The 13,594-nt window shown below is 34.4% G+C and overlaps 1 protein-coding gene across 3 annotated transcripts in view; it reads right to left on the bottom strand.

The window, feature by feature from the left end:
* LOC150092456 (fidgetin-like protein 1) overlaps positions 1–13,594 on the bottom strand; it is a 222,289-nt gene that overhangs the window by 125,394 nt on the left and 83,301 nt on the right. For 2 of the 3 annotated variants that reach the window (XM_090415024.1, XM_090415026.1), the window contains 2 exons: positions 11,022–11,084; positions 1,569–1,665 (listed from right to left, as the gene is read on the bottom strand). In XM_090415024.1, the coding sequence (XP_090271150.1) occupies positions 1,569–1,665; positions 11,022–11,084 (160 nt within the window). The remainder of the gene's footprint in view (positions 1–1,568; positions 1,666–11,021; positions 11,085–13,594) is intronic. The other variant, XM_090415025.1, reaches the window with a different exon arrangement.

The following is a 13,594-nucleotide window of genomic DNA, read 5'->3' on the forward strand; positions in this document are numbered from 1 at the left end:
AATATGGTGTGCATTGCCTTATATCCCATGTTCTAGTGCCCTCTTTTTGTTGTATCCTTCTTTTTTGCACGACTCTTAGTTTTAATGCCCTTAAGATGATCCCTACTCTCCCTATTGCTGTTAGGTGCTGTCTTCGAGGAAAGCGTGCTTACGTTATTTTCCGCGTACACTGTAGCCTCCGGCGTTACGACTGATACGTGCATTTCAGACACGACCTTTGCACTGTTACTCATGACCAGTCTGTCGACTTACGTTATTTGAGATAGCTTAATAGGACACAAATTTAACCTTTTACATAGAATCATTAATCTGACATAATTCTCTAGTTTAGTTTTCCGTTTTTGACTACAAATATTTCTAATACAATTCACATATTAATCCGCATTCTCTTATACAACAAACAAGGTCTTATTACTTTCTGCTGGTGTGCAGGTATTATTTTAAATTAGTTAGAATTTTCATGTTAGATTCTGAATGAACAACTTCTTAGAAAATCCTCCATTCAGGATCTAACACCATGTGAATGTCGAATAGTTGTTCTTGACATGGTGTTAGGGCCTCCCTCAATGAATCTATCAACTCCTTGGAGTTGCCCGTAATAATAATAATAATAATAATGATGACAGAGAAATAGCAGGCATGTCCAAATATGCACAGTCACATAGTTCTGCCTGACTCGTCATACATGCAATAGTACAAGGCCATTCTGGTAGGTTGAGTTTGTCACACCACATATTGAGATTCAAAGATAAGTAATCAGAGAGGCCATAGTAGTTATCTGAATTAGAAAGCAATAAAGGCAGCAAATGAAAAGTAAGGAAATTTTGAACTAAAGGAGAAAGGGGGGGTGGCGGTATGTGTGCAGTTCTTACACACGTATTGCACTAATAACAAAGGAATTATAGATGGATATGTGAGGTCAACAGTTAAGGTTCATTTATGAATAACAGGTCAGGAATGAATGACTGGTGGTGGTGTACACTGTTTATACTAAGAAACAACTGTTGGTGAAATGGATATGAACAACCTACATTGATGGATGTGTTACTGTTATTTTGATGCTTTTTTTTAGCTCTTGTTTTTAATATTTTTGGTTATATTTTTTTATTTTCTATGATTTCTTGGTGTTTTCAGGAGGAATTTTTTTTATTTCTTTTACACTTAATGGTGATGAAGAGTTAAATAAAGAACAGGATCGTACAAAGGGAGGTGGAACTCATGAATATGTTTCCTGCCATGTCACTTAACAGTGCACCCTCTCCTCCTCCCACACCACACACAAAAACCATATTCTAATTATTCTAGTCACATGGTAGAATAAGTGTGTAACAGCAGAATTATTTATCTGGAAGCCTCTTGATTCATAACTATCTGGTTTGGTTCCATGGACTATTTTGTGATAGGTATATAATGCCATTCAATCTCTCTCTCTTTCTCTTCAGTAAATTAATGCATCACCATACTGGTGATGCATTAATTTCAATCATTTGCTGATTAATGAATTTTAAACTACTTTTAAACTACATTAAATTACATTATAAGCAATGTGAAATGATTTAATAGTTTACCTCATTCAACATGATTTCTACCATTTTAGGATCTATATTTTTTAGATTTTCATCATGGGTAACATATCCTGAACCACTTATCATGCTGCTGCTTCTACTTAAAAAATAAATAAATAAAAAAGTATTTTACTGGATTTATAGCAGCACTGCAATGTTTCTAATAACTTTTGAGGAGCATAATTGTATAACTGGAAGTATAACTAAGAGGGTTTTGCATCTGAGATCCAAATAACAATAGATTACTGCTAGTAAAACAAAATAAAACAAAAATGTATTCCTGGATTAGTATTCTTATACAGGATGTCACTTATTATCACAAACTCAGTATAATACTCTTTTCAATCAAATACTGTTTGTATTTGTTTGTCTGTGATCTGTAACATAATTTGTACCATTTTGAATCTGTTTACATAAATTAAGGAACAAAGAGAAAAATCGCAATAACTCAGGGGAGACATATGAAAGTCAGGTACACTATGTAAAATTGACACTGTATCTGGTTGTCACATACAAATGAGTAGCGCTGTCAGCAGTTGCAAATGAGTCACAGCATAAAAGTGGGTGTTTTTAACTGGTTTTCCACTTTGTGTCTGGAGTGACATTTCATGATAGTAAATTTCTTGGATGTGTATGCAAGATATCATTTAACCAACCAATTCAGGTGGCAAGCTATTGTAAGATTAGCGCAGCTGGCCAAAATCAGGCAGAGGTCAGAAGATTGCATGCAGTCATTCCGTGGTTCATAGACTATGGAACCAATTCCAATAGTCAAACAGCATCACAGAGATAGAGTGAAGGAAGACAACAGAATGCAACTGCAGTGGGTGACTGATCTCTCTGATTATCTGCTCGCTGAAACAGAAGTGCTATCCCAAACCAGTTATGATGTGGCCTTGCATTGGCTACAGGCACACTGATATCTTCTTCCACTGTGTACAGAAGGCTTCTCTAAGGTAGTGGTTTGTATGCTAAGCAATCAGTAGTCTGCATACACCCCTATTCTCATGCCACAGGAGAGAATGTTTGAAATGGGCCAGCTCCATATCAACCGGATCCAAGACCAATGTGGGTCAGTATTGTTTACAGATGAGTCCCAATTTTCTTTACAAAGCAATACTAAGAATGCTGTGATCTGGAGAGAACAGGACATGTTATCATCCTCTAAATCTGTGAAAGGGATACTTATGGCAGAGAAAAGTGATGGTTCAGAGAGGCATCTCATTTGGTGTGGATGAACTGACCTGTATGTGATTCCTAGCAGAACCATGCAAAAGAAAGCACACTGCAACTTATAGAGATGACATCAACCCACATGCAAAGGAACTGGCATTAATGATCAGTTGGTTTAATTTCTAAGTCCCAACTCTGGTAGAATCCCAAGGGAGTGGAAGAAGTACGAAATAGTTCCACTGCATGAAAAAGGTGCCAAGACTCCAGGGTAATAAATTACAGAAAAATCAGTATCTTGAGAGCAGTGGTAAAGGTATTAGTAAAAGACAAAATCCAGGAATAGGTAAATAAGAATATGAAACTCTATGGGGATAGCATGGCTTTGTGAAGAATAGGTCATGCTTTATTACTTTACTCACTTTTTATAGTAAAGTGACATCCAAGTTGGATAAAGAAAATGACTGCATGATGATGCTGCATCTTGCAAAAGCATCTGATATGATATCACATGAGCCTGATAACAAACAATAGTGTATGGAGGAATAGGATCCAGGAGAAAGCAGTCGACTAGTGGTGTACCACAAAGCTCTGTGTTTACACACTGCTATTTAATTTGTATATTAATGAGGGATCGCTCAGGGGTCAAAGCAAAATAACTTGTTGAAGACCTCCATATCGCCTTTCAGGAATGCAGAGAACCATTTGGGACTATCGAATTAATGTCCAATCCTCACCTTCATGTGGTGTACCCCATTAGCAGGTATCTGCTGAGTAATGAATGAATGCATGAACAAGATGGGCTGGCAATATGGGACTTAACCAACCAAACTGTACTTTCTATTGGCTTAAACCAAAATGTACATGATAGCACCACATGATGAGATTTCATGCTGGATGGGGAGTTGTCCAATTAAATGAACAGTGAGAAGTCAGACACTGGATTAGATTGAAGCTCAACTTCTAAGAGAAGAACAAACAAAATGTCAGAAGAACTGAAGACAGGAACCATCAATATAAGGAGTATGAATGGAAAGGAAATAGAACTTTCAATGGACAACTCCCCATCCAGAAGAATTGAAAAAATACCACTTGGACCTCATTGGCATTACTGAGATAAAGAAGACAAAAACAGGTGAGATCTTACTAAATAAGAAGTATAGGATGTTATTTTCAGGAAATAATGATCAAGGAAAGGAAGGAGTAGTGATAGCATTCAATACCAAACATGAAGATAAGCTTCTTGATTGGAAGGTATTTTCAAGTAGAGTTATGCAGACAAACTTCAAAATGGGGAAATCAACAATGAAACTTATTTGTGCTTAAGATTCCACCAAAGGTTCTTCTAAGGAAGAAGAAGAACTTTTTGAATCATTAGAACATGCAGCTGACATAAAGAAAATAGAAAAAGTAGTCCTTGTCGGAGATCTGAACAGCAGAGCAGAAAATGCAACCCACCAGACATAGGAACATTATGGGAAAATATGGAGAAAAGAGCAAAGCTAATAATAATGGTAAGTATTTACCATTATTATTTACTGAAAGTATTTAGTAGACTTCTGCTCAGGACAAGGACTAGTTATTACTAACACCATGTTTCAACATAAAAATGTGCACAAGTTCACATGGAGAGAGAAGACAAGAAATAAGAAAAGCCTCATTGATTGTGTCATTGTTAATAGTGATATCTTCATGTTTGGTATTGAATGCTATCACTACTCCTTCCTTTCCTTGATCATTATTTCCTTATTGATCATTATTATCATTATTTAGGCCTAATTAGAAGGCCTAAATCTCAGATGATTAGAGTAGAGCTCTCATAGTTCCCATCTATAAAAAAAGGGAATAAAACTGAATGTGAGAATTACAAGGGCATTTCCTACTAAGTGTTCCAGGTAAGATTTATGCAAATATACTTCAAAAGAAGTTGATAAAATTGTGGAAGAGAAACTTAGAGAAGAAGCTGGGTTCAGGCCTAATAGAGGTTCTAAAGGTCAGATTTTCACTTTATGACAAATGGTTGAGGAATTATGGGAATATGAAAAGGATCTATACTTAAGTTTTGTAGATCTGAAGAAGGTATATGACAAGGTGCCCAGAGAAAAGCTTTTCAAAACACTCCAAATTATATGAGTAAATGAAACATTGTCTACCTCAAATATTGATATGTACTCCTGTTTTCATCCTTCCTGAAAAATTTTCTGCTACTGTTCTGTCACTGAGTGTTTTGTTTAACAGTTTTACAAAGTAATTACTCTGGACATCTAGGATCTTATTTACAGTTTTTATGTCACCTTTATCATCTTTAATCCCTCTTACAGTACTCTTTCCTCCATTCCTAAGTTTTTTTTTTTTTCAACAGCCTCCAGAACAATCTGCAATCTTCCTGATATTTATCTTCTATATTCTTACCAAAATCTTCTCATAACTATATAAATCAAGTGGATATTAAATCAAGCATTATTTCAAAGCTGAACATGAAACTATAAAAGTTTCATACAAAATCTGACCAGAGAGCTTAAGTAATACACTTGCCGACATTTACGAGTTGCCCTAGCACGGACCTTATGGAAGACATGATCGCTTTACCACTTTTGGTCCACTTTGATAAGGTTTCAGCTGTTTTGAACTGGTTGGTGCTCCTCAGACCAGGCAGAAATCTCAAGCTTGGCAGAAACCAGGTAGAAACCTTAAACCTTAAGAAACTAAATCCCGTAAACTCTATGGTCAAGTTTCGTACAAAGCTTTCATAGTTTCTGTATTCGGCTTTGAAATAATGCTGGATTTAATATCCACTTGATTTATATAATTTTGCATCGTCGAAATGAAGCCTTTTAGCTCTTTATATTTTAGTAAATCTTCTCATGACTTTTGTTTAGCTACTCTTGCACATAGCTTAGTTCTCTAACATTTGTCTTTGTATTCTTTTAGGGAATCTGCAGACTTTTTTTTGCTAGGAACTTTTGGTATGCTTCCTTCTTTTTCTGGACTGCTTCTTTGGCTTCTTGTGTCCACCACGGCAATCATATTTTTTTAATCCTTGTAGACAACTTCACACATACTTCCCTACTAAATCAATTAAGTTTTCTTCAGAGTTTTCCACTGAGATGCCAAACCTTGGCATGAAATTGTTTCATTTTTTCCTAATAATGTTTGTATATTTGAGTCTACAGTTCAACTGCAAAAGCTGCTCAACTTTAATTCTTTTTAAAACTTTTTTACATACTCTTCTTTTCAATGTGATATTCATGTTTATACTACTTAAAACTAACTGATGATCAGTTCCAATTGCAATTCTGTACACCTTTGTATCTTGAACTAGCATGAAATATAACTATTAACAATAACATAGTCAATGAGGCTTTTCTTCTTTCTTGTGTCTGCTCTACACGTGAACTTGTGCACATTTTAATGTTGGAACAAGGTGTTAGTAATGATTAGTCCATATCCTGAACAGAAATCCAGCAGATAACATTATTATTAGCCTTGTCCTTTCTCCAAATTTTCCCAAAATGTTCCTATATAACTAGTAGGATTCGTTTCCTACTCTGTAGTTTAGATCATCAATAAGTACCATGTTTTCCACTTTCTTTGTCAGTTGCCTGCTCTAATGACTTGAAAACAGGAGAACCTTCTGTGGGACCATAGGCACAAACATGTTTCATTGTCCATTTCCCCATTTTGAAGTCTGCCCACATAACTGTACTTGAAACTGCCTCCCAATCAAGGGATATCTTTATTTTGGCGTTGAATGTTATTGATACTCCTTCCTTTCCTTGATCATCACTACCAGAATAAAACATCCTACACTTATCATTTAGTAAAATCTCACTTGCTGTTTTTTTGTCTTCTTTATCTCAGTAATGCCAACTATGTCTATGTGGTATTTTTCTAGTTCTTCTGGAAGCTCAATTTCTTTTTTGATTAATACTCCTTATATTGATGATTCCTATCTTCAGTTCTCCTGACATTGGGTTTGTTCTTCTCTTAGAGGTTGAGCTCTACAGTCTGTTCCAGTAGCTGACTTTTTTTACTGGCTTGTCCTGGTTTCCTGATAAAACAGCAGGGACCTTGGTTAACTGGGCAATGTTTCAGCTGGCATGAAATCTCATCATGCTGTACCATCATATGTATTTCTGATTTATGCTGATAGAAAGTATAATTTTTGTCAGATAAGTCCTAAATTGCCCCAAAACAAGACCTATCTTTTGCAAAACTACCGAATCCTGTATTCTATTCCTAGTCAATCTCTCCAATGCTTTGATGTTTACACCTGTTGATATATAGAGATTGGTCTTTAACTGGAGACATCTCTCTTAATATAAAAACAAAACTCTTCTGATCTCCTTGCAGAAAACAGAAGGCATTAATGACTATGTAATGGAGGAAAAGGAAGAAAACACTAGGAAACACTCACATGCTTTTTCTGGACATATAAAAAAAGAGAAACATCCAAATGCAAAATGGGTGGTAGCATGATTAGAAAAATGTTACAGCTAATATCTTCAGCAAGAGACCAGAACACTATAATTTGGTCAGAATGTAAATTTCCTGCTACCTAGAAACCTGATAAGTAACCAATAGTTATTTTCATGATTTTGCCATTTTCAGTACAAAAAAAAAAGTGATCTCATTTATATCATCAACTTTTGGACAAATGCCATATAAAAATTGTATTTGTAAGACTTAAGGCATTGACTATTATATAAATTTATATCATAACAGAACAGTGTTTTAACTCACTCACAACAGATAAAAATATAAACAAGTACTTTATTATCTTCTTTTTCACTGGATTTCAAACCAGCATCTTCAGAGCACAAAAGTAATAGTAATAGCTTGTTTCTGTGCTTCAAGAAATGCTAATCTGAAAAAAATCCACTAAAATATCAGCAGTTTAATAAATATGATGTTGTAAGTTAATACTGCTGGAATAACTTTTAATAAGAATACCTTAGAAGTTTTACACTTAGTTATACTATAAATTAAAGACACCAAGAAATTATATGTTTGGTTTAATCCTTTTTTTCAAGTGTAAGCAAACAAAGTTTGCACCTGAAATATAATCAGGACAAGGCAACTCGTATATAGAAGCTAATGGCTTCACATTACTTGCCTTAGTATCCCATAATGCAAAGCACATACCCATATACATACATATAGCATTACGGGAAGGGTCACTACCCAGACCGGTTTCGACCTTTATTGAGGTCTCGTCAGTGGGAGCCAGACCCAGAGGTGATACAAAGGTTGAAGTAATGCAGAAGTCATATTTTCATATACGGGTTGCCAAAAGGTGTCACACCTTATTATTTGTTTGCTTACACTTGGAAAAAAGTTTAAAACAAGTATATAATTTCTTGGTATCTTTAATTTATAGTATAACCAAGTCTGGGAAAACTTCCAACAACTATCTCTAATCTAGAGTATTTTAATAATAATATGCTTGGCAGCATTTGGTGATTTACTTTGGCTCTATGTAAATTATACTTTTTATTTCATTGCAACTACTTACAAGATCTGCCTTTCATGATAGCATGAAATGCAAGATGCAGCTGAAAATTCTGTTGCTATAGCTTTAAAACAAATATATTAAATAATTTTCATCTTCTGATTCTTTGAAAGTTTGCTGTAAGTATAATAACTGAACAGGAATCATTTGGACAACTTCACAAATTTTCACTGCCAAACATGAATTAATATCTTTGATCAATCACATAAAAAAAGTATTATGAGAAACAGTTATTTTACTTAAACCTGGTGCATATTCAGATATCTTAATGTCTTACAGAAGCTGAATATATGAATTATACATGGAATTGTCCTACTTTCTGATTAAAATAAACAAAATATAACTACAGGAAACCTAAAAATAACTTGTTTGCAGTGATTTATAGATACCAATAAATAGGAATATGTCTTCCTCATCCCCCCAACTCTTTCAACAAGACTTGCTATGGCTATTCTTTTATTTTACTTTCTTTTGTTTTCTGTTTAAGCAATATGTTAAAAAAGTAGTTCACATGAAAGTCTCAAGCATGCTGTATTCTCAGGATCACTTCTGAGAAATTCCAACAAAGAAGTACTCAATCATGGTATATAAATATCATGTAAGCAATGACCTGGCTAACATTTCACTACAGACTGTGGGTTCAAAGTCTACTATAGTATGTGTGTTTTTGAAAGTCCTTTAGTTGCACACATTTTTCTTTGCCCAGAATGAGATCACCACCTTGCTTATTAGATGTTTAATGGTATTAATAAGAAATTGTACTCCAGAGACCAAATTTGGTCTCTCAAGTAGGGTTTCCAGATTATTTAACCCTTAAACAACCTCTGGTACTAAAAAGTAGTACCAGTGGTTAAATTCAGCTGGGGCTCTCCGAGACCCGGCTCCGGAACTTTTTTATGCACTGGACCCAGAACATTTTTCTGTTTTGTGACTTTTCTCCCTTTACAGGAGAAAAGTCACAAAACAGCCTTTAAAACAGACAGCAATGGCAGGTTATTAAGACTTGCATATGATTGGTGCGATATTAACAAAAGATCGCATGACCGAAAAATATAAGCATGGCTGACAATTGAGTTGAAATGCTAACTCTCTTCAACCAAATTCCATATGTGAAACTGCCATAACAACGTTCACTATATATTTCTTACTTTTAACACGTTCGGTTGAATTTTATTGCTGTTTTGGGGCAAGCAAACTCACACACACACACATCTAATTAATAACAATAGTTTTTAGTTAGATACTGTGTTTGGAGGTGCAACATATGGTTTTGCTTGAGTCTATACAGCATAGTTTCTGTATGAGGGGACATGTGATTCATTAATTAGTGTTGTTTTTATCCCAGTTGTCTCTAAATTGCACTTTTTGTTGAGAAATATATTACACAGACTGTTCATACCTTAATTCACTGACATAATAAAAGTACTTGTTTACCTTGCCTCTGCAGTATAGTGGCTGTTGGGGAGGGTATGTTGCTGCTGCAAGCGAGTTACTATCGCCCGACATGAACGTATTTAAGCTTTTTTTCATGTGTGAGGTACATGCGAAACTTTTTAAATTCTTTTTTCAAAAAGTAAAATCAGGGGTGCGAGTTATATGCGAGGGTGAGTTATATTCATGTAAGTATGGTATTTCAACTATGGATAAGTACATTGCTACCTTCTTTAAACGGAAAAATAGGCTTGGATGACAGTGATAATACAAAATGAGTTTGTAATGACAGTTTGTGTGTAGTTTCCGAAGAGAAAGAGGTTTGTAATGAATCCACAGAAATCCCATCAGTTGCAATGCGATAATATTAATACGCTGAATGGAAGGAAAGATTTGCTGACTTGGTGGAAACTCGACCAGTGGATCGCATTCAAAGGTAAATACAACTGGTTATTTTGTAGGAACATTTTTCTGTTTTATGACTTTTCTTCTTTATGGTAATTATGCCAACATTATTGTGTTATTATTCAACAATTGTTTACAGTTTTGAATATATATATAAAGTCAATATCAACAGTCACCTGATTATGAACGTGTGATGAAAGGGACAGGTAGGTTTGGAGCTTTCCCAGATAGCATTCAAAGGTAAATATAATTGGTTATTTTGTATAGTGCACCAGAACTTATCCATTTAGAATTTAACCACTGAGTAGTACCATAAGTTTACAACCTTTTGTCTGATAACATACTGTGGAGTACTTCTGATTCAAAAACAGGAAGAAATAGCTATAGCTGCTATCACAAAAATAAAATAAAATTCTGCATCTCTAAGTCAAAAGAATGAATAGATGGGCAAAACTGGGGTCTTGGTTTTAAACTATAAAATAAATAATAAATAAAAATCATAAAACATCTTTACATCTTAAATTTTTATTACACCATAAAATCCTACATTTTCCTGTTTGGGAATAAATCAGCAAATGAAAATTATTAAATCATATCACGAGTGAGAATTGATATTCAAAGGACAGAGATCTCCATAGTTTAAATAAATTTATACAATACACTTATAAAAATAAATTTTCCTGTTCTACACGTCTTGAAACTTCTTATGGAATTGAGAATATGGTATATTAGAATGCAAAAGAAAAGTCTTTGGTCACATCCTCCTTTCTATCAATATAGTAGACATTTCAAATTCAACAATCAAGAAATTAAAATTCAACAAGTTAAAAATGCTTTCATCAACTGACACAGTGGTTCATTATTCATAAGCTGATGCAATGCTAATGATAAAAGAATACTAATAAAAGAAACTCTGAGAAAAATAAATAAGAACTTACTCATCACTTGGACAGGATTTTTTGTTTGCCACTGGTGGAATAAATTTGCTGCTTGGCCCACGCCTTAAAGGAAAAAAATTATTTTTAATGAAACTATATAAGTATTGCAGCAATCCAGAATTTAAGTATTTGATAGCCTACAGTCTTACATTTCAAAAGTTATACACAATATTGCCCATAAAACCGTTTATTATATGCTATGGGAGTTCAGATGATGGAAGGAATGGAATTACTGGCTATTTTATGTTACAAGTGAGTGATGTGAAAAGTCCAGTGACATACAAATATACAATGCCTGTTGTTTATTATAATCACCAAGAAATTGTTTATTGTTTTATCTACATAATATTTCATACTGGAAATGTGGGAGAGTGGAAAAATTAACAGTGGTTTGAAAGATGGAGTAATAAAGAGTGACATATGTAGATACTAAAAATAATGACATGTTTGGGATAGCAATGCACTGAAAGTACATATCAGGAAGACCAATGGAGAATCTGATTTTGGCTATGAAAAAAGAAGAGAACATAATACAGAGCACATCTCCTTAAAGGGGATGTGCTCTGTATTATGGGATACTTAGGCAAGTGATCAGAGCTTATGCCACCTTTATCACGAGTTAACTCAGACCTGAAATTACTTCAGGCACAAACTTAGCTTACTTGGGAAAAAGGATTAAAACCAAGTTTATAAAATTTCTTGGTATCTTTAACATATAGTACACCCAAGGTAAAAAACTTTCTCTCTCTCTCTCTCTCTCTCTCTCTATATATATATACATATATATATATAATGAATAAGCATGGAGATAATATGCATCTTTGTCTTACACGTGATTTTACATCAAATCAACTTCCTGTATTTCCTTCAACTCTGACTGACAACTTAAATATAGGCTATGTATTGCCCTGTATAATGTTACATTTACCCAATATAATTGAAGTGCTTTTAAAAGTTTTGTATGGGCACCTTGTTGTATGCCTTTTCCAGATTTACTTAACTACAGATCTTTGTTATATTCCAATGATTTTGCAACTATTTGTCTTAAAGTGAAAATTTGATTTTGATAACCTCTATTTGGCCTGAACCCAGCTTGCTCTCCAGATTTCTCTTCCACATTTTTCTTAACCTCTTTTCAACTATGCTGGCATAAATCTTACCTGGAACAGCAGAGAAATTCATCTGTAATTCCCACATTCAGCTTTATTCCCTTTCCTTTTTTTTTAATAGATGGCAACTCCAAACATTTGAAATATCACCTTCTGACCAGGCCCTCTGAAGTATGCAGTGTAGCCACTGCAAAACTTTTATCCTCCATATTTAAGCATTTCTGGTCAAATATCATCTATTCCAGATGACTTTCCACATTTCAGGTTTTTGATGGCTTTTTCTACCTCAGGTATTGATATGTTTGCATTCCTCTTGAAAATTTTCTACTACCATTCTGTCACTGCTTGTTTCACATTTAGCAGCCTTTCAAAATAATTACTCCAGAAATATCGGATATCCTTATCCTCAGTTTTCATGTCAGCTTAATCACTACCTGGATCCTACGTGGACTATATAATCCTACTGGATTATTTACTTACATATTACTTACAATTTCGTATATCTTACTGCCATGAGCTGACATCTGATTTCACTCTTAACTGGTGATTTCAGCAATTCTGTTACTAGGACAAATTAGAAGGAACAGTGTTTATGACTTTATTTCATCATCATCATCAAATTCCTGCCATGTACCCTCAAGGGGTGTACAGGATATGATAGTACTACATGAAAAAAATTACATCATTACTAACTTCCTATCTACAATTTTCCTCCAAATCAGTCTGTTACTTGTCAAGACACCAACATTATCAGATCTTATATTTTTATCGTCTAAGGCACTTTGAATATCAATCCACCTATATCTTGGTCTTCCTCTGGGTCATTTTGCTGCCAACATTGCAGAGAACACTTGTTTTGCTAATCTTTCTTCGCCCATTCTGTTTAAGTGACCATACCACCTGAGATTAGCTCTGCTAGCGCATTTCCTGGATGCTGACAATGTCAAGTTCTTTCCTAATATCCTCATTTTTAATATGATATTGCCATTGATGCCATCTGTTCACACCTATAATCTTTCTCAGGACTCTCATATCTGCAGTCTCTAGTCTTTGGTCAAGTGTTTTACTTCTGACCCAACTCTCAGATCCATAAGTTAAAACTGGTTTGAACACTGTCTTGTATAGAGTTAATTTAGTGTCCCGACTAATTTCTCTCTTATTCCATATAAATTTATTCAGTTAAATTCATTAAAATTCATTTCACAAATTGAATTCACTAAAAATCATGCCTAAGTAGCTGAAATGATTTCCTCGTTCCACAGGCTCTCCGTTCACAACGCAGTTGACATTTTCAACGATTCTGCCTATTTTCATTGTCTTTGTCTTTTTATTGCTGACTTTCATATACCAAATCTATTACAACAGTTATTCAATTTAGTCAGGGAATCTTGCAACCTTGTAGCGGATTTATTTAGAAGTATAACATCGTCCACATAAAGCAAATAACATCTCCAATTCTGATTT

The sequence above is a fragment of the Typopeltis vanoorti genome, chromosome 26 (assembly GCF_054136105.1).
Source record: "Typopeltis vanoorti isolate ZY-2024b chromosome 26, IOZ_Tvanoo_1.0, whole genome shotgun sequence".
NCBI classification, from domain to species: domain Eukaryota; kingdom Metazoa; phylum Arthropoda; class Arachnida; order Uropygi; family Thelyphonidae; genus Typopeltis; species Typopeltis vanoorti.